Source organism: Silurus meridionalis, chromosome 28, assembly GCF_014805685.1.
Source record: "Silurus meridionalis isolate SWU-2019-XX chromosome 28, ASM1480568v1, whole genome shotgun sequence".
NCBI lineage: Eukaryota > Metazoa > Chordata > Actinopteri > Siluriformes > Siluridae > Silurus > Silurus meridionalis.
Genome location: NC_060911.1, coordinates 2462789 through 2485000, shown reverse-complemented (window position 1 = coordinate 2485000; position 22212 = coordinate 2462789). Strand labels below are relative to the sequence as shown.

General features: G+C 41.2%; 1 protein-coding gene across 1 annotated transcript in view; it reads left to right on the top strand.

Annotated features, from left to right (window-relative positions):
* Window positions 1–22010, top strand: part of LOC124381694 (FERM and PDZ domain-containing protein 1) — a 28960-nt gene extending 6950 nt beyond the window's left edge. The window contains exons 2-17 of the mRNA XM_046843527.1: window positions 2977–3246; window positions 9307–9411; window positions 9527–9687; window positions 10052–10154; window positions 10919–10964; window positions 11393–11497; window positions 14028–14123; window positions 14466–14591; window positions 15431–15550; window positions 15848–15984; window positions 16114–16237; window positions 16392–16484; window positions 17351–17533; window positions 17618–17762; window positions 17860–18858; window positions 18976–22010. Of these exons, the coding sequence (XP_046699483.1) occupies window positions 9311–9411; window positions 9527–9687; window positions 10052–10154; window positions 10919–10964; window positions 11393–11497; window positions 14028–14123; window positions 14466–14591; window positions 15431–15550; window positions 15848–15984; window positions 16114–16237; window positions 16392–16484; window positions 17351–17533; window positions 17618–17762; window positions 17860–18858; window positions 18976–21272 (4836 nt within the window). The 5' untranslated portion in view covers window positions 2977–3246; window positions 9307–9310 and the 3' untranslated portion in view covers window positions 21273–22010. The remainder of the gene's footprint in view (window positions 1–2976; window positions 3247–9306; window positions 9412–9526; window positions 9688–10051; window positions 10155–10918; window positions 10965–11392; window positions 11498–14027; window positions 14124–14465; window positions 14592–15430; window positions 15551–15847; window positions 15985–16113; window positions 16238–16391; window positions 16485–17350; window positions 17534–17617; window positions 17763–17859; window positions 18859–18975) is intronic.
* Window positions 22011–22212: the final 202 nt, after the last annotated feature.

Below are 22212 nucleotides of genomic sequence, written 5' to 3'. Positions count from 1 at the left end.
AATAATCCTCACTGCTGTATTAGAGCTCAGCACTGGATAATAATCCCTCACTGCTGTATTAGAGCTCAGCACTGGATAATAATCCCTCACTGCTGTATTAGAGCTCAGCACTGGATAATAATCCCTCACTGCTGTATTAGAGCTCAGCACTGAGATAATAATCCCTCACTGCTGTATTAGAGCTCAGCACTGTGATAATAATCCCTCACTGCTGTATTAGAGCTCAGCACTGAGATAATAATCCCTCACTGCTGTATTAGAGATCAGCACTGAGATAATAATCCCTCACTGCTGTATTAGAGCTCAGCACTGAGATAATAATCCTCACTGCTGTATTAGAGCTCAGCACTGAGATAATAATCCCTCACTGCTGTATTAGAGCTCAGCACTGAGATAATAATCCCTCACTGCTGTATTAGAGCTCAGCACTGAGATAATAATCCCTCACTGCTGTATTAGAGCTCAGCACTAAAATAATAATCCCTCACTGCTGTATTAGAGCTCAGCACTGAGATAATAATCCCTCACTGCTGTATTAGAGATCAGCACTAAAATAATAATCCCTCACTGCTGTATTAGAGCTCAGCACTAAAATAATAATCCCTCACTGCTGTATTAGAGCTCAGCACTAAAATAATAATCCCTCACTGCTGTATTAGAGCTCAGCACTGAGATAATAATCCCCTCACTGCTGTATTAGAGCTCAGCACTAAAATAATAATCCCCTCACTGCTGTATTAGAGCTCAGCACTGGATAATAATCCCCTCACTGCTGTATTAGAGCTCAGCACTGTGATAATAATCCCCTCACTGCTGTATTAGAGCTCAGCACTGAGATAATAATCCCCTCACTGCTGTATTAGAGCTCAGCACTGAGATAATAATCCCCTCACTGCTGTATTAGAGCTCAGCACTGAGATAATAATCCCCTCACTGATGTATTAGAGCTCAGCACTGAGATCTCAAATCTGCTCAAGAGGAAGCTAAAGAAACTCAGACGGGGTTTTACACTCAACTCCAGATCGATCGTATTCCCTCTTTTATTAACGATCCACAGAGTTATTCACAGAGTCAAGGAGAACATGAGAAAGGGAATGAGAGGGAAGAAAAAAACGGTGTCCTGGGCTACAGAAAAAGAAAAGAGTGACAGATGGAGCTCCAGTCACCTCCCACCTCGTGATGATTACGGACCTTTAAAGAAGTAGATGCCGAACTCACAAACATCCTGAACCATCTAGAGACGTACCAGTGCCATTTGGATCCCGCTACATGTGTGGAGTTTTGACATTGGACCTCCTGGAGTGTTTAAAGGCTCTGGCATGGAGAAGCTGATGCTGGATCTGTGGTGATCACAAATGCTGAGCTTATAAAACTCGGAGCTACTAACCATATAGACTGTTTAAGACTGCAGAAAGAACATTACTTATAATCTTATACTCCAGTAATCATGTTAGTTCTCACTCTCCAGTGTTCTGTATTGTTGAAAGATTTATGATCAAACTCTTGATGTCACCCAGATGAGGATGGGTTCCCCTTTTGAGTCTGGTTCCTCTCAAGGTTTCTTCCTCATAACATCTAAGGGAGTTTTTCCTTGCCACAGTCACCACGGCTTGCTCATCAGGGACAAATGCACACCATTCACCATCACTGTTGATTTGTGTAAAGCTGCTTTGAGACAATGTCTGTTGTGAAAAGCGCTATACAAATAAACTTGACTTGACTTGACTTGAGAGAAAGAGAGAAATAAGGAGAGGACAGTGCTTTGGCTCTGTGTCTGTCCAGGACACATTAATAATTCAACATTATAACTGAACGGAAATGGGATGAAGGACTGCACTCAACCGCCTTTCTTTCTTTCTTTCTTTCTTTCTTTCTTTCTTTCTTTCTTTCTTTCTTTCTTTCTTTCTTTCTTTGTTTCTTTCTTTCTTTTTTTTTCCATCTTTATTTCTTACATTATTTTTGTCTTTCTTATTTTCTTACATTTTTCCTTTCTTTCTTTCTTTCTTTCTTTCTTTCTTTCTTTCTTTCTTTCTTTCTTTCTTTCTTTCTTTCTTTCTTTCTTTCTTTCTTTCTTTTTTCTTCTTTACTTTTGTTTTCCATTGTTCTTTCTTTCTTTCTTTCTTTCTTTCTTTCTTTCTTTCTTTCTTTCTTTCTTTCTTTCTTCTTTCTTTCTTTCTTTAATTGTTTCATTGTTTCCTTTTATTTTAAATTTCTTTTCCATTGTTCTTTCTTTCTTTCTTTCTTTCTTTCTTTCTTTCTTTCTTTCTTTCTTTCTTTCTTTCTTTCTTTCTTCCTTCTTTCTTTCTTTCTTCCTTCCTTCTTTCCTTTCTCTCTCTCTCTCTCTCTCTCTCTCTCTCTATCCTATTTACACCACGTGTCTCCTGCATTCATTTATTCATTCCAAAGATTCCTGAAACAGATCCACACAGGGAGTTATGATCCTAATTCTTTTTCTCTCTCTAAATGAGTATCAATGTCTTAACATCAATCACTTTATAATGATTTATAATTTTGTGTGTGTGTGTGTCTGTGTGTGTGTGTGTCTGTGTGTGTGTGTGTGTGTGTCTGTGTGTGTGTGGGTGTGTGTGTGTCTTCTCACTTCTCTTCCTGTCATGGTGCTAAATGATCTCCATGTCCTTTTGCCTGTTTTTGTGAGAGGATGTATTTCTTAACCCCCCCACCCCACACACAGAAACACACACACAGAAACACACACCCACACACACACACACACACACATACACACACACAAAAGCGTATCAATTACTCATCCTCGGCTCGTAATGAACTCCCCCGTCCCGTCCCGCACCGGAACACATAAATACATTTCAGAGATGCTGATGAGAGACACGAGCGCAGCATCTTTTCAGGGTCATTTTCATGGACATTTGAGGGACGTGCTTTTTATTTCATTCGCTGTGAGGGAAGTCTCGTAATATGATCAGTGATTTGGATCTATTATATTTCACATCTCAGACGCAGAAACGGAGGAGGGATTTTCCACGTGTGCAGGACGTGGATGTGATGAGATGAAATGAGATCTTCATGGAGGAATGTGATGTAAAGCTGGAAAACTGCTGAATGTTCAGGATTGAGAAAACGAAACCCTGCGTGATGGATATCAGAGTGTGATAAATGCTCACGGTGAAGCGGCATGAGAGAAGAACACTACGCTAATGGATAAAGCAGTACAAAGTAAAGTGTGAACAACAGTTTCTCTCGGATGGAGCTCTGACACACACAACAGTAAGTGTGTGTGAGTGTGTGTGTGTGTGTGTGTGTGTGTTTTGCTATTACGCTACGATTAAGTTATAAATCGATTCTTTATTTCGAGGTGTAGTTAAACATGCTGATGCGATATCCAATCAGATCAACTCCTCTTGATTTGATTTAAACGTGCACCAGGTGCAATCAGGAAACTTTTCTTTTTAAAATTAACTTGATGATTTTAATATTTTAAAGATTTTTCCCAAACGTTCCGGACCAGAAACGTTTTCTCTCATCTCTCAGCTAACACGCCAAGCCCCAATCTTTAGATTTGTATATGTTATAATATGCGCTTTTACATATCTGTGATTATTTGTACTATCCAGAAAAAATAAATTGCCAATTGCATCTTTTAGAGCCAAACGTTTGCGTCGATCAAACCCAGAGATATGATCACTTTCTCTTTATATAAAAATATAAATCACTTTCCTCATATTAAAAACACTTTCTCTTTATATAAATGCTATAAAATGTACAATTGATGTTATATTGCGTTGTTTTTGTACTTTTTTTATTTTGTGGGATGATGCCAATCAGGTCTTTTCTCTAACACAACAGATACCAATCAGTGAGGGTGAAGGCCAACATGTTCATCACACACACATGTTCTTGTTGAACATCCCATTCTTTTGGTTTAATAATAACCTCCACTGTTCTGTAACTTTTCATTACATTTTGGAGGATGAAACCATATCGTACAGGGTGGTGCACGGAAGTGAAAGTTCTGGGGCGTTGATGTTTGTTTGGAACCAGTGTGAGCTGAACCTCTTTTAGATGGTGATAGTGTGAGTGCTGCACAAAGGGAATCTCAATGTCATTACGAGTCAGGACGTCATGATCGTGTCCCTTCTGCTCTTTACGAAGAAACGGGATGGTGTTATGCGGTCTGGACAGCAGAGAATATCGAGACTGTTCGAGCTGCGATCGTGAGGAGCCCTCACTGTTCCTTTCTACAACACGCTTCATCATTGTTGTAATCGCCTGAGGAGCCTTTGTGTTGCACTCATGCTGTCACTGTTTTTATAAAAGGGCTTACAGTAAACACTGTGCACTACTCTAATGCTCCATTATAACTAACGGCATGGGGTTTCGAAACGAGCTCACACCGGTTCCACAGGGTCTTTCTCATACCTAAATTCACAGATGTGTACGATTGGCTGATTGGCTGTGATTGATGGCAGAAAGGCCCCTCCCACTAATACAGCAAGTCCATGTTTATCCATCCACACTGTGTGTGTGTAAGTCCCTGTGATCGGCTCAGGTTATGTGTGACGCAGTTATTCTGTCCCAGAGTAATCCAATTACCCCAATTACCCTTCTAAAACCCCAGGGTCGTCTGCCTGCCACTTTATCCCCCGACGCGAGTATAAGTGCATCCATGCTCGTTGCAGTCCCATTGAGAGTTTCACATTTCCGTTCCTCAACAAAGCATGTTTTTTTTTTTTGTTTGTTTTTCCTTTTTTTTTGTTTCTTGTTTTTTTACACGAACGTTCAGCATCATCGCCTCGCAGTAACTGGTTGGTTTAACCTTAGACAAGAGGGAAGACATTCGTTCTCTGAGAGTCTGTAATCTCTCTCTTTCTCTCAGAGCATTTCAAATCGAAGGGGTGGGCAGGAAGCGGAATTACACCTCACTTCAGTGCCCTCTAATCGAATCGCGGACGGGCGGGAAAAAAGAGCGCAAGAGTTAGACAGGAGTGAAGAGAGAAGGGGAAGAGATTCAGACATCCCAAGATGGATAGAGAGAGAACGAAGAGAGGAATGAATGAATTATATACGTGAAGCACTTATAATCGCGTCTCTGTCGTTTTGAACCGCGAGCCGAAACTTTTAAAGTCCATTTTTATCGATCTGATGATTTACAGATAGAGAGACAATTTAATCCCAGTCTGCACTTAATGTCAAGGTATTCAGTTCATGTATGCATCTTTAAACAAGCGCCAATAAAAGCCTTAAGTGAGCTCGAACACAGGATGTAAAACGAAAGCCATTTTCAAAAAAGTAACACTGCGCGGATTATTGTCAGAATGACGCCCCTGAATAATGTGAGGAAAAAAGTAGGTTAAGCCGTGTACTGAATCGTACGTTGGGGAGATGACTGGGTTCATGCACGGATTTCCAGTTTTGTCTGCTTCACTGAAGAAAAGGAAAGGAAAAAAAAAAAATATATATATAAAGCACCTAAACGACTTACAACTATTTGTAAGGATTTTTTTCCAACATGTTCCACTTTTTGTTTCCTCCTTCCTGGTGACTTCATCCTCAGCATTCTCCTACTGATATACCCCATGTCCCTTCCCTTGCACAAACCATCTCAATCTGACCTCCCTCACCTTGTCTCCAAAACGTACTACATGCACTGTCCCTCTAATAAACTCATTTCTAATCCTGTCCATCATCGTCACTTCCAACGAACATCTCAACATCTTCAGCTCTGCTACCTCCAGCTCCACCTCCTGTCTTTTACTCAATTCCACTGTCTCTAAACCACACAACATCTCAGGTCTCACCACTGCAAACAGGAAAGGGCTCAGAGCCGATCCTTGATGCAGTCCAACCTCCACCTTGAACCAGTCTGTCGTTCCTACTGCACACTTCACTGCTGTCACACTGTCCTCATACATGTCCTGCACCACCCTCACATACTTCTCTGACACACCAGACTTCCTCATACAATACCACAACTCCTCTCTCCACCCTGTCGTACGCTTTGTCTAAATCCACAAACACACAATGCAACTCCTTCTGACCTTCTCTATACTTCTCCATCAACATTCTCAAAGCAAATAATGCGTCTGTGGTGCTCTTCCTCGACATGACACCATACTGTTGCTCACAGAGATGAACAAATAACAGCAGCACATTTTAATCTGTTAATGTAAATAACAAACAAATCTATCTATATTACTTATTACCTTAAAAACCTAACACAACATGCAGGGTTTCACGAAAACAGACTTAATGAACAAACAACAGGAGCAAATAAAAATCTTTTAATATTAATATAATTTAATCAGAGAATTAATCTTTTGTTGTATTTTTTGTTTTGTATTCTATGTATGTTAAAACACAACAATAATTTTTTATCGTGTTGTTATAAATGAAATTAATGAATTAATAAAAAAAGAAATAGAAAATCAAGAGTGCCTTTGGCGACCTCTAGTGGGCGTTGTGACCCTGGGTTAGGAATCAGTGATCTACTTTACTGTTTTTCTAATTTCAGCAGACTTTAACAAATGTCTTCATTCCTTCCATCCTTCATTCATTCACTCCTTAATATGCAGAATTGTCGGGATTTTCTAATTTAATCAGATAATTTTTAGTGATTTGGTTCTTTGACTCTCATTCATCAAAATAATTTGTTTTTTTTTAAGTCATTTAGTTCTGTTTCCTGTGTTAGGCACTACATGGTTTTTATGGAAGTCAAGTGATAAAAGAAAGAACGCTTTGGATTAGAAGATCTGAGAGGTGAACCGCTCAATTCTGTTTTCTGTACATAACCTCCAGTAGAAAACAAATGAATCACTTTTTGCGACGACTCGTTCTTCTGAGTCACATTAAAGAGTCGGTCAGAATTAACGAATCGTTCATGAACGACCCGTCACTACTCGCTTGAACTAGGAGACTTAAAACCTATTCCAGGATGACTATGGCCTTGTGCACAATGCCTGCTCCATGAAGATCTGCATTCCACTACCACACAGGTTAGAGTGTGATAATGTATAGAGGAGATCACCTACAAGGGTCTTCAACATTAAGACTCATGTAGACATCTCAGGAAAAATGTCATTATATCACCTATGGTGTGTTTTCTTTATTATTTTCTCTTTTTCTTGCATATATTATTCCAGTGTTTCGACTATCATAACCTTCGCATTACAGCTCAACCCATAGAGATGGATAATGGTTCTATTCAGATTTAGCGGAAACCCGAGATCAGAAAATGTCCATGACGTCCAGCTCTTTCTATCTAGGCACCGAGCTGTCTGGGATGTGATGAGGTGATAAGACATGATGTGCTTTTAGAAGGGCCTGTAGGATGTGGGATGCGATCTCTCTGGGAGCGAAAGTAATCCCGGTTGTGTTTTATTCCCATCAGAAAGCACATTGGCGTACCACAGCGTAGCGGATGCATCTTACACATCAGATACAACATTAAAGTCACATGTGCTGCGGTAAAAAGAGCCTCACTCATATAATTCACTGAACTAGAACATGTATGTATAAAAAAACGTCTGGGGCCAGAACTCGATCCGAACGGACAAGATCCAGCATTACAGTATTTTATTTTTGAGATGGTTTGGACATGTGCATAGGAGGGACATGGAGTATATCAGTAGGAGAATGCTGAGGATGGAGCCACCAGGAAGGAGCAAAAGAGGAAGACCAAAGAGGAGGTTCATGGATGTGGTGAGGGAAGACATGCAGGTAGTTGGGTTGAAGGAGGCAGATGTAGAGGACAGTGGGGTATGGAGACGGATGATCCGCTGTGGTGACCCCTACTGACCCCTGAAATAAAACCAAAAATGCACTAAAAGAAAAAGGCAAAGGTTAATTTAGCATTTTAGGGCAAAGAATACCAATACATAGATTAAACATGGAAAAAGCACACATTTTCTTAACAATAAAAAAAATAACTGAAAAACTTCTCAAAAGAATAGAAATGGGGCCAAAACTTACAGTTGATTGACTCAGGACAAGGCTGAAGACATGGCGACACAGACAATAGGTAACTTAAATTCACACTGTTGGAAATAGGATACAGGTGGTGGTGATCACTATTAACAGGCACTGAGTTGAGCAGTGGAGACATCTGGTGGAAACTGGTGGTAAAACACAAATTCCTGACAGGATCCCAAAATCCTGAAAGAACATGTGCAGCCCAAAAAAATTTTTTTTTTGCACAGCAAACTTCACCATGTGGCCCTCAGGGACCCAAAGCAATGATAATCATTATTCTGTATGTAAGAATAAGCAGAATTATTACTTCATTATATTTTGGCCACAATTTGTTTTGATTTTTGTCTGAGACTAATTAAAAAAATCCCACATTATTGCTATGATCCGAGGGTAAATACTGTAATCTCTGATAGCTGGTTTGTTCACCGACAGAATTTCCTCCGATGAAATTCTTTCCTGCATTGTGACTTCTAAAGAATTTCACTGTGCTGTTAAGTAGATGTGACCAGTATAAAGCACCTTCAACAAACAGGCAGATTTCAGATTGGGGGTGGAAAATGTCCAGTAAATTTCCAAAAACTTTTCATGGGAACATCATCTGGGGAATTTTGGAAAGTTTGAAAGTTACCGGATTTTTTTATGGGAATTAATAAAAAATGTGGGCAAATTTATATAAATATACAACATAAATATGAACGTTTTGTTTGGTCATAATCTGATCATACAGATTTTTTTTTAATTGTATGTAATATTTATGTAATTTGCATGAAAACTCACCAAGATGGATATTTTGCACATTATTAAGTAAATTCCCAGTTTATTCCCGTTAATTCGTGTGTGTACTCAGAGTATTTTCATGTTCAGTACCTTGAGTATGTTCTGGTCTTATGTCTGTAGAAACCCCTCGTTATGAAGGTCTGATGTGCAGGAGAAGAACACTGACCTGACATCTCATACATCATCACTATTACGCTTTAATACTCGAGTGTGTTCGAATGTGGTTCTTTCCTTTAAAATAAATGTAAAAGGAGGAGTTTTACTTTTAATTAAATTATATTTAATTGAACAATTGGCAAGAGGTCAAAATGAAGGACAAGGAACATAAAAAAAGACTAAACACAAAGCAAGATCTTGAGAAGGTCGGGTTCACCATATGCTTATTCTACACTCATGTGATGCAGTGAACATGAGTAATAAAGTTCTCTAATGCAATCTAGAAGTAGTTTTGCTTACACGGACGTTTCCAGTCTCCCGTAGGCGATTTGAGCGGTGCTCCATTACTCTCAGAGTGTATATCATATCATCTTTAATCTGCGTTAAAGTGTGTGTGTGTGTGTGTGTGTGTGTGTGTGTGTGTAGCTCAATGGAGGATCGGGACCGCAGCCGTTCTCCATCACGTAGGACCAGCAAAGTAGAGCAGGTGGTAGGACGCTGGCTTCGGCGCTCCAGAGAGTCCACCAGCAGGTACGTGTGTTTTTGTCTGTGTGTGTGTGTGTGTGTGTGTGTGTGTGTGTGTGTGTGTGTGTGTGTGTGTGTGAGAGAGATCGACTCCTAACTTTTTATCCTTCTGTCTCCGTAGAGAGCGTGTGCTGGACGAAGATGGACGAGGAGCCGATGCCAGTCCTCAGAGAAGCTGTGCTCTTAGAGTGACGGTTCAGATCCCACTGGACCCCGAGCTCAAGTCTCACGGCTTCACCGTGTCCAATCAGACGCCTGCGCAGATCGAGGAGATCGTCAGAGGTTCGCATCTTCATTCACTATATGAACAAAAGTTTGTGGACACTTGAACCTTAGATTGCTATGTGCTTCTTTCTCTGGACATCCCGTTCCACATCAAGTCTCCGTTTCCTCTTGAGCTCCACTCCTTTGTGCAGATGTTCCTCTAGATTTTGTGGAGATCTACACTCCTTCACAAGGGTGTTAGTAAAGTCCACTGATATAGGTGGAGGTGAGGAGGTTTCTGGGGTGCAGTCAGCGTGAACAATTCAATCTCAATAGGGTTGAGCGCTATAGCAGGAGATCTTCCACTTACATTCAACCAACATAAAAGTGTGTGTGTGTGTGTGTGTGTGTGTGTGTGTGTGTGTGTGTGTGTGGGTTTTAGGGGGTCCTGCAGATGGCAAACTTTTCCCTGGTGACCAGCTTGTGAAGATCAACAACGTCGCTGTCAACGATCTGTCAACAGAGCAAACAACCGACGTTATCAAGTACGCACGCGTGTGTGTGTGTGTGTGTGTGTGTGTGTGTGTGTGTGTGTGTGTGTGTGTGTTTATATGTTTGTTATAAGCAGTCGTTACATGTGCAATAGTTTCTCCATTTCCTCTTTCTATTTCTCTTTCTTTATTTGTTTATCCCACTTACCCTTTCTCTATTTCTCTATATCTCTCTATCTCTTTCTCTATCTCTCTTTCTCTCTATCTCTTTCTCTATATCTCTCTTTCTCTCTATATCTCTCTCTATCTCTTTCTCTATATCTCTCTATCTCTCTATCTCTATCTCTCTCTATCTCTATCTTTATATCTCTCTATCTCTTTCTCTATATCTCTCTATCTCTCTTTCTATCGCTATCTCTCTTTCTCTATCTATATATCTCTATCTCTGTATCTTTTTCTCTATCTCTATATATCTCTATCTTTCTATCGCTATATCTCTCTTTCTATATCTCTATCTCTATCTATATATCTCTCTATCTCTATCTCTCTCTATCTCTATATATCTCTATATCTTTCTATCTTTATCTCTATATCCCTCTTTCTATATCTCTATCTCTACTTCTCTATCTCTATCTCTCTCTATATATCTCTATCTCTCTCTATATCTCTCTATCTCTATCTCTATATCCCTCTTTCTATATCTTTGTATCTCTCTATCTCTCTCTAAATCTCTCTATCTGTCTTTATCTATCTTTATCTCTATCTACCTCTCTTTCTCTATCTCTATATCTTCCTTACTTTTACTTTCTTGTATTTAGGGAGTGCCAGGACACCATTACAATGACAGTTCTCAGAATAACCGTGGTGAGTGCACACACACACACACACACACACACACACACACACACACACACACACACACACACACACACACATAGTGAAGACGAATTAGAGTTTTGTTCCAATCCACAGCTTTCTTCTCCATCCTAATCTCCCACTTTTCCACCTTCTGCTGAGGGAGCACTTTTTTTTTGTAAACTTGTAAAAAAACAACACTTAAGTGCAAATGTGGTGGAATAAAAGTGTAGAAATCTTAAAAGCACATGGAGGGGGAGATTTCCGGAAAGTTCTAGCTGAGTCAATTCTTCATCCACGGCTGTTCTTTTACTGTAAACGCTGCTAATTGTCTTGTGGCTGCTGCAGTTCTTTGTCTTAGCATCATTAAGAATCCTGGTGTGTGTGTGTGTGTGTGTGTGTGTGTGTGTGTGTGTGTGTGTGTGTGTGTGTTATAGGGACCGAAGTCGTCCTTCATAACCCCAGAGAAGAGGGCTAAGCTAAAATCCAACCCGGTTAAGGTGCGCTTCGCCGAGGAAGTGGTCGTTAACGGCCACTCACAGGTTCGATGCACGCTTCACCTAGCTGTGGTCTGTGTGTGTCACACACACTTTTCTCTGTGTGTTCACACTCATGTAAGTGTGTGTGGCTGTGACTTTATTTCTGTGTGTGTAGGACATCTTTATTGTTCATTTTGTGTTCATTTTGAGTCTTTTTTTTATAAATTTCAGGCTGTTTGCTTCTTTTTTTTGGACCCACAGCTGAAGCAGATTAACTATTTGTCATTTATTTGAGATATTATAAAGACTAAACATTTCCAGCAGGGTATCTGTGGACAAAAGTATTAGGACACCTGACTTTTCCACCCATATGTTACTGTTACGCCAAATATTACAGGCACACGCTTGTATCGGACGTCTTTGGATGAGGGAGCATGAAATATTCACTTCACTTAAACTAGGAGACCAAAAACCTGTTCCAGCATGACATTTGTGCACAAAACCAGCTCCATGAAGATCTTCTTTACATGGGATTTAAGTATGTGGAAGATCTTCTGCTATAGAGCCCCAACCCTATTGGGATGAATTGTTCATGCTGAACCTGCTCACTTCACCTCACCTCTATCAGTCACCTTACTTTACTAACACCCTTGTAAATGTGCACAAATCTCCACAAAATCTAGAGGAACATCTTCCCAGGAGAGTGGAGCTTATTATAAGTGTAAATGTAAAGTGAGATGTTTAAAAAGAAGTGTGCGTAGGCCATCATAACTAAATTATTGAATATTGCTGCATCATGATGAGGTCAGTTTAGAAATAATCTTCATGTATGAACCTATGAAATGAAGCCCCAGCAGTAAAACTGACTCGCTAAGCAGGAAGTGCAGGACAGGGGGGAAAACATGCAGCATTTTAGACAGTTCTCTTTAATAATTCATGAGTTATTGATCAATTCTTCAATTAGTCGTTTATTTAAGGCGGCCTGCACATATTTGTGCAACATGTACTGGGGTTTTGTAAACAGTTCGACGGTTCTCCTTAACAATCCTGAAGAGATCTTGTTTCCCTTGATCTGTTCCTGAAGCTCACTTTGAGAAGATCAGGTTTTGAATGAAGTACACTGGATAGAAGGGAGTGTAACCACTGCAGAATAATGATCTCAGATCAAACACAATCCTAAAGAGATTTTACCAGTGGAGGTTAAACCTTGTTTCTGACTTACAAAAAAAAGCAAACACATCTTCGAATACATGTTTTTTTAGATGTGGTTGTTATATATTTAGGGTGTTGGGGAATGTTTGTTGGAGTGTTGAGGGTTTTGGAGTGTTTTTGGAAATTGTTTTGAAATTGTTTGTGAGGGTATTTGTTAGTATTTGTTGGGGATTTCAAGGTGTGTGGGAGTGTATGTTTTTTTTTGGTGGTGATTGTGGGGGTTGTCAGGGTTTTGCCAGTGTTTGTGAGTATTTGTTGGGGTGTTTAAGGTTTTGGGAGTGTATGGGTTTTTGGTGGTGATTGTGGGGTTGTCAGGGTTTTGCCAGTGTTTGTGAGTATTTGTTGGGGTGTTTAAGGTTTTGGGAGTGTATGGGTTTTTGGTGGTGATTGTGGGGTTGTCAGGGTTTCTTGGTTGTTTGGGGTTGTGTTTTGGGGGTGGTAATGGTTTTGGTAGTGTTTGTGGTGGTATTCAGGGTTTTGAGGGTATCTGAAGGGTGTCCAAGGTATTGGGCGGTTTGTGCAGGTGATTAAGGTTTTGTTTTTTGATAATGTTTTATTCATGGTTTTTTATGTTTCTGACGGGTGTTCAGTATAATAGCAGTGTTTGTGGGGTATTCAGGTTTTTCTTGCTGGTGTTTGCAGGGGTATTTGTGGTTTTGGGAGTGTTTGTGGGGATTCAGGGTACTGTTAGGAGTGTTTGTGGCTGGTCAGGGTTTTAAGAGTGTTTTAGGGCATCCGTGTTTTGGTGGTGTTTGCAGGGTTATTTGGAGTTTGGGAGAGTTTCTGTGGTGTTAATGTTTTCGTGAGGGTTTGCAGGGTTATTTGAAGTTTTGGGAGAGTTTGTGGGGTATTCAGGTTTTTCTTGCTGGTGTTTGCAGGGTTATTTGGAGCTTTGGCAGTGTTTGTGGGGTTATTTAATTTTTTGTTAATGTTTGTGGAGGTGTTTGGGGTTTTGGGAGTGTTTATGGGGTATTCAGGATTTTGGAAGAGTTTATTGGGGTATTCATGGTTTTGTTAATGTTTGGTGAGGTGTTTGGGGTTTTGGGAGAGTTTATTGGGGTGTTCAGGGTTTTTGCTGGTGTTTGTTGGAGTATTGATGGTTACAGGAATGTTTGTGAGGGTATGTAAAGTTTATGTTAGAGTTTTTGTAATGGGGTGCGGTAGTAATAATTAATTGGATCTTCAGTGAATTTTTAGGGGCCTACACAGAGGGGGTGGGGGAGAGATGAGAAAGACTGATAAGGAAGGAAGAAGAAGAAGATAAACAAAAAAGTAAAAGAGGCAGAAATCAATATCATGTCGGACATTTTCTCTTCTAGAAAGAGTCATTTTCTGATTCTTGTTTTATGAACATTGATTTTTTTTCCCATTTGGTCTCCAGGGTAACTCTCTGCTCTTCCTGCCCAACGTTCTGAAGGTGTATTTAGAGAACGGCCAGACCAAAGCCTTCAAATTCGAACCCAAAACCACTGTTAAGGTAAAGACAGTTTGCAAAAAAATGTTTTCATTGCTGGATTTATTATTATTAGGAGAAAAAGCACAGAAGGGGTTGAGATTCGGCCCCCGGATCATGAACGTGGATTAAATGCGCCATCAAGAGAACACTAATGGAATTAATGCTATTTGATATTTCAGATCGTAGAGCTAAAGCGTCATTACGGCATCCAAACAAAATCATTATGAAATAGTGATTACATAACGATGCCAAAAAGTACCATTAGCCTAACCCTGTGTGTGTGTGTGTGTGTGTGTGTGTGTGTGTGTGTGTGTGTGTGTGTGTGTGTTAATGCCTATCATGTCGGTTTTTATGAATCACAAGGACATCGTGATGACTCTGAAGCACAAGCTGTCCATATCCCGCATCGAACACTTCTCTCTGGTGCTGGAGCAGCAGTACAGCATCACTAAACTCTTCTTGCTGCACGAGGATGAGCTGATTCAAGAAGTAAAATGCACACACACACACACAAAAACACACACACACACTCTCTGTAAGTGTTTATCGCATATCTAAGGTAGCATTCAGACAAAATTTGGACTTTTAGGATATCACTAAACACACAACACACATGTGAAACACTGTTATTAGGCAACTAATGCATATGGCTGCTGTGATTAAGCTCGCTAATAACCGCTGTTAGCTTTTTAGCTAAGTAGGTCTACTATATAACGGCAACCTTTTTCAGGAATATGAACTTTTTTCCACAGATGTGTTGGTGAAATGTTTGTTGTATGGCTTTTAAAAGTCACATGAACGCTCCTTCGTTTCTATGCAACAAATGTGTTAATGTAACACTATGAAGATTTACTTTGACCAAACAAATCTATAAATGTACAGACTTTATTTCTCCCCATAGAATGAAAAACAGCTTTACACACTCATGGACTGTTCAGCTGAAATACTTTGTCATGCCTGTTGTTAAATTCACCACAGATGTTCTTCACCGGTTGGAGAATTCGTGTATCCCAGAGCAGTTTAATAGGATTTAGGTGCGGTGACTGGGCAGGTCATTCCATAAGAGATAACACTCCAGACGACTGTTTGCTTTATCAATAACATTTACAGAACTCAGACGTATTCGTCGCTTCGGCTCATCGTCTCATTGTGCGGTGAAGCCGGTTCCAAAATAGTCCAGATGGAATCGCATGGAGTTGAACTTTGGAATGGTTGCCATGTTGCCTCAGGATTCATTTCAAAAAGAAATTTGTCTCTCCAATTGATTAGCTTGCATTTAAACACGCTAAATATAATTGTGGATGAATTGTGTGTGTGCACATGTGCAGGTGGTCCAGAAGCGAGAGCCTCATGATTACCGGTGTCTGTTTCGTGTCTGCTTCACGCCCAAATACCCACAAGAGCTGCTGGAAGACGACCCCATAGCCTTCGAGTATCTTTACTTACAGGTGTGTTTTTTAAGAATTTAGATCACGAGCCTTTACGACATTCAGAACGTATTGGGGTTTGATTTCAGACGAATTTATTCTAGCATCATTTAAGGTTAGTTCTTCGATTCAATTTACTCATAAATGCTAATTGTGTCCACGTCCTGTTTTAGGTTTATAATTAATGTGAAAGCCGCAGTGCTGTTTAGATCACGGACAGTGAACTGTGTCTAAAGTAAAAGCAAAAAAATTTAATAAAAAAATCACCACAATCCGAAGTGTGTGTGTGTGTGTGTGTGTGTGTGTGTGTGTGTACAGAGTGTGTGTGATGTCCTGCACGAGAGGTTTGCTGTAGAGATGAAGTGTAACACAGCGATCAGACTGGCAGCTCTACACATCCAGGAGAGACTCGCCAGCACAGGACAGTCTCCAAAAACACCGCTAAAGACTGTTATGTATGTGTCACATGTCACCCCGGCATACATTTCTCACTGAAACATCTCACTGGAGTTTAGGAGCAGTGCATTATTGTGTGTGTGTGTGTGTGTGTGTGTGTGTGTGTGTGTGTGTGTGTGTATCAACAGAAAGGACTGGGGTTTCGGAAGCTTTGTTTCCAGCACCCTGCTGAGGAACATGAGAGAGAAGGACTTGAGGAAAGCCATCAATCTACACATGAAGAGGATTCTGTCGCAGGAGCACAAGCATAAGGTGATTGTTTTGATGGGTATGTGTGTTAGTGTGTGTATGTGTGTGTATGTGTGTGTGTGTGTGTGTGTGTGTGTGTTTTGTCCATTTCCGAGTAGTAAATATGTATTTAATGAGAAGATGCTCTCTTTTTTTTACTCTCGTGTCTGTCTTTCAGGCGATGACAGTAAACCAGGCCCGGCTAAGCTACCTGAGCGAGATGTCTGAACTCAAGTCTTATGGAGGAAAATCCTTTAGTGCCACCATGATGGTAAGAAGTCAAGACACGCACTCCTCTGCCTCCTCAAATCAAACCGAAGATCACGAACAGGGGAGACGTTACAAATACCACAGAAATACTACTGTGTGTAAAGAAGTGTAGATAGATAGATAGATAGATAGATAGATAGATAGATAGATAGATAGATAGATAGATAGATAGATAGATAGATAGATAGATAGATAGATAGATAGATAGATAGATAGATAGATAGATAGATAGAGCAAATAAATATACGTAAAGGCTATAGCAATGAAAAATGTGCATGAGCTGTTAAGTAAAAACAAATAGATATGAAGGCTCTGGGCAGAGAAAAAAGTACGGCAAAGAGAACGGATGGAAAGGGAAGGGAAGAAAGAGAAAGAAGGGAAGGAAGGGATGAGTAAGAAAGGAAAGAGGAGAGGAAGGAATGGAGGTGAAGAAAAGGGAAGACAATGGAAAGGAAGGAAAAGAAAGAGAATGAAAGGGGCAGTTAAAGCAAGGGAAGGAATGAGGAAAAGGAAGGGAAGACAGGGAGAAAAGAGAAAAGGAAGGGATGGAGTGAAAGGAAGGAAAGAGAATAAAATCAGAAGGGTAAGGGTACAGATGAGGAATGAAGGGAAGGAAAATTAAGTAAAGGGGAAAAGGAAAAGGGGAGAGGAAGAAATGGAGAGGAAAGAAAGGGGAAGAGAATAGAAGGAAAGAAATAGGAAGCTCACACAAGCTCAGCTTTGTTTCAGGTTACAGTCTTCTTTGTTGCGTTTAATATGAAATGCTCCCATGCCTTAAATGACTTTTTCCTGCACTCTGCACCATTTTGCAAGCGGCTGTGTTATCTTACCGTCGCGCCAAATACACTCCTCTCACCATCTCCGCAGCTGCAGGACAGAGAGTCCACAGTAAGCTTGTTGGTGGGGGCGCAGTATGGCGTGAGTCAGGTGATCAATCACAAGCTGAGTATCATGACCATGCTGACAGACTTCAGCAGCATCACCAAGGTGGAGCTCGTAACCGAGTCGGAGCGCGTCAGCCTGGTCAAGATCTACATGCAGGACATTAAGGTTTGTACTGTAGGTGCAGTCATATGTATATTAACAGATACTTACAATACTTTATATTCACTTTACTCTTTCTTACCCCTACAGCCCCTAACATTGCTATTGGAATCAGTACCTGCTAAGGATTTGTCATGTCTGGTAGCTGGTTACTGCAAAGTATTTATAGATCCTCAAATCTGCGTGTTCCCCTGGACAATGGAATCGAAGAGCCACCGTATATCTGCAGAAGAAGGTAATTACCCGGACAATAAAAGCAAAGTAGACAATGATTATTTTATAGTTTGGTTTAGGCGAATACCCTAACACGTGGATATATGCGCATGGTACAGGTTACGTATCAAGATGCTGCAGCGACTCCGAAGACTCAGAGGTGGACGTCTTGCTTCCTCATGCTCCAAGTCCTACCCAGAATGATACCAATAACAGTTTGGATACTAATCAAGTTGCTGGACAGGAGGAAGAATACGGGGATATAGAGGACAAGAGTGAAAAAGAGAGTGTGGAGAATGGAGCTGGAGAAACAAAGAAAGTAAGACTAGAGGAGCAGGCCGCATCTGGGCTTGCAGATGAAGGAGAACGTGCAAATCCCGATCCGGAAAATGGCACAGAAGAAACCAACGAGGTCGAACAAGAGCCCAGGGAGGAGGATCCACCATGTATTATTATTGTGGAAGACCCACTATCAGAGGCATCAGATTCCTTTCAGACAGACTCGCGCTTTGTTACCAGCATGTCAAGTGACTCCATGGATGCTTTAGAGGAGGATGACTTTTTGACCTACTTCTCAACTAACTATGTCAGCCAGCTGAATGCTAATGACCATTACCTCCGTGTTGACACTTGTGCACCGTGTCCAAGTCAACTTGATTGTCATGATGACGTTTGCTTCATCGAGTTCCCTGCCAACGATGACGAATTATTAGGTCTTGCTGCCCTGTCAAGCATCGCCGAATGTCTGCCAAGTCCCACCGAAGCCAGCGAGGACGAATATTCAGAATCGGGAGCTGATGAAGGTGAACAAGAGGCTCCAGAGGATGTTTTCGAAAGTATCGAGGCTCCTCATGGAGAGTCAATGTTCACATTCAACCAGGGTGATGCACAACGATACTACAACATCTGTGCAATTTTATCGCCTGATAGCGGTGCAGGAAATTCTCCTTACTACATTAATGTACAAAATGAAGAAGAAGTAAAGAAGGACAGAAAGCCTGTCTGTCCCATCCTTCTTCCCCCTCCAGGATTTGGGGACAGTAGCTCAGACGATGAGTTTTTTGATGCACAGGAGAGATTCATTCTTGAAGAACCATTATCAGCACCAGTGCCTAAAGGTTTGTCCTTCAGATGTATTTTTATATGCATGAATTTGTGATTCTTGAGCGCAAATTATTTGTACCATTGCTTTTATATCTTTAAAAAATATAATGGTGATTTTCTTACCTTTACAGGGCGTTTCAGAAATTCAAGTTTTAAAAAACGCACTCTGAGCCTAAGCTACATTAGCACTGGCGCTGGTGAACGAAACAAGCAAGAAGGACAGAGTAAAAGGAGAGAGCAAAAAGACAAAGAGAAACCAAAGACAGAGACAAAAAACGAAGTTCGAAGGTTCCGTAAGAGAAGCAGAAAGCGCCGTTCCTTCATGGAAACGGAGTATACATCTTTAGTATCATTTCCTAGAAAAGACCAAACCGAAAATTGCAACCAAATCCCAAATCATGGATCGGGACCCAGCCATCTTTGTGAAAGTGAGCAATCGAAGCAAACCTCCAAAGAACCATCTGAAACCCATTGTTTTCTGCATGGTCACCAAATCAGCAAGGCAAATCAGCGAAAACAGCAGGTTATATTGATGGAACCGGATTCCATGGAGTTTAAATCCATCACCGAAATCATGTCTACTGCTTCCCCCGGTATTGTAGCAGTACGTACATCTACAGAGCCTAAGGTAAAAGCCACGGACAGTTCTGGTGGACCCGAGGAAGAAGAAGGTGCAGTAGGAGTTGTGGTTGATAGGTCAACAGATAGTAATTTCTTTTTTCACACTCCTTGCAAGGACTTTTGTGATGATGCGTCACCTGTGAAAGAAACCGACCAAGAATCCCTGATGGAAGGTCCATCTCACAAAACTTTAGACAGGAAAAAGAGCTGCTCACTTCCACATTCAGATCAAACACCTAGTTCGCCTTCTTCGTCTGTATCCTTTAACCAAAACCCAGGCATAGACATGGTTGTTGAAAGTCTGGAATTGGGCATTCAAAGATGCTCAGTAGAGCCAAAAGAAAGAAGAAAAAGTCAGAGCATATCTGGAGTATCTGGTAGTAGTATGGATTTTCGTTTAACAAGGGACCACTTCATCCAGACGGAGCCTGTAGTGTGCACAAAAGAACCGCGTTCAGGTGACAAAGAAAGTTCTGTTAATCCATTCGCCAAAGAACTATCAGGGTTCCATACCCAGGGATACGTATCCCCTCAATTTTCTTCTGGACTTCTTAGGAGGATTCAGAACTTGCCCTTGTATCTGTCTCGTTCCGTGGAGGTGCTTGCCAGTAACAGCAGTCTTGCAGGACCAACAAGGAGGTTTTCTGAAGGTATGAAGGCCCCAGAGGTGGACATAGACTTTCAGGAAGTCGTTTGCAATAATTCCTATATGGAACGAGTACAAAAACCTGAAAACAAACAACCCTCATGGCCTCCGAAGACACCATTGAGCCTGAAATCGGTTGACCCTGTCAAAATCAGCCCTTCATCTCTTCTGCTTACAACACAAAAGCCCACTTACACTCAACCGCAAGCCCTGCCTGGCTCGAGTTTACATCCAAAGCCTGACTTTACGTGCAGTTCAGTGCTTGCCTCGGTGTGTGAGACGGTCATCGAGAGTGTCGAAACACCGATGGAGGTTTGTGGCTGCCAGTCAGCATACACTAACTGTTTTAGTAACGTCCTGAACAGTGGCAGTTTCGATGATGAACTGACAGTCTACGAGTTCTCCTGCAGGACACAGCAAAGTATGCGTGACAGGGTGGCACTGGTCACATCCATGCCTCCTTCATCCTTTTCTGGTTCCTCTTCCTCGTTTTCACCATCCTCACCCCTCCCAGCATTCACACGCATTGTGCTGCCGCCTTCCTCATCTTCAGAACTTGGCCCTCTTCTATCACCCCTGGACACCACTGATTGCTTTCTCTCTAACCCTCATGGAGACACTATGAGCGCTTTACTGGGCCAGCATTACCCCTTACCACCAACAGGATTCCTGTCTCTGCAAAGAGATGTTGATACACTATTAACTGTCCTGGATGGTGCAATGAAGAGCCAAGACTGTATCCAAGAGCATCCCAGAGACACATGTGCAGACCACTTTTCTGAAAACAAGCGCCGGTTGCACGCAGAGGCGCGGGGGTTTCTGGCCGGCTGTCAGCAGGTTGTGAAGGCCGGACAAACCCCTGCAGAGACTCTTCAAGCCCTAGCAGACAGTTTTCACTCACTGGTACAGCTAACAGGCGTATGTCTGAGTTTCTCTAGCTGCCAGAGGTGCCAGGAGCGCCACGCTCAAACCTTGTCGGGGCTATCGGACGTCGCACAGACCTATCAGGAGTTCGCACGGGCGGCCGAGCGCTTGGGCATGGCTACGGAAAGGAGAACTTGCCATGAGCTCAGTATTAAACTCCTGGCCCGTCAGTGCACCGCGCTCACAACCTCGGTCTTTTGCCTAACGCAGCTCTTCCGTACACTCACGGCTCTTTGACCTTCAAACACAAGCGTCTTGACCAGACGTCTGACTTTAGCATAATTCTGCCGAACTCTGGGCTACGTAAGGCATTTGAGATATAAAAACACGAAAGCCTAATTATAATCCAAAAATGCTGACCTTTTACTGATGAACACGCACACCACACAAAATGAAGGTGACAATGCTTATGAATGCACTCTCACAAACCGAACATCAATCGATTAAAATCGGCACGTGGTACAGTTTTTATTTAAATATATATGACGTTTATTTTCTTATTCATTTCAGAAGGTTTCTTGAATTCATTAGTGGTTATTTTGAGTCCAGGACCCACGCACAAGATTAGGACTTAACCTCCCCGTTTACGTCTTTTCTCTTCCTTTAGTTTCTAATTCAGTCGGCTGAAGATTTCTCCACACTATCTGCACATCCAAAGCAGAACTTGCAAAGGCTCAATTTTTGGTAGACATTTGTGGTAGTGACCATGAGTGCAAATTTTGAGCAGGAATACCAAAAATTATGAATAACTGGGATGTTCTTTTTTCATGCGAGGAGCCTTTTTTCGAGAGGAAATCTGACTCCTTTTTACTACGGAAGTTCCCATAGGCTGTATTATAACCTAATATGTACAGTGCAACCTCGATACTCGCGGGGGTTACGTTCTATGACCCCTCGTGAGTAACAAAAAATCGCGAGGTTTTGACTCTGCTTTTAATGGATCCTTTTTCAAGGGGAATTGTACTGTAGTGTAAACTCAACAGAAATTGTGAATTACTTGTCATAAATGTTTTATTTACTCCTTTAAGTGAATAACACAATAATAAAATCGTTTTTTAAACATTTTTATGTAATTTATTAGTACAAACTGAAATGTTACTCCGACCTATCGAGGTCGCGAGTATCGAGGTTCCACTGTACTTTACTGGAGACACTTTATTTAGGTTGCGATATAATT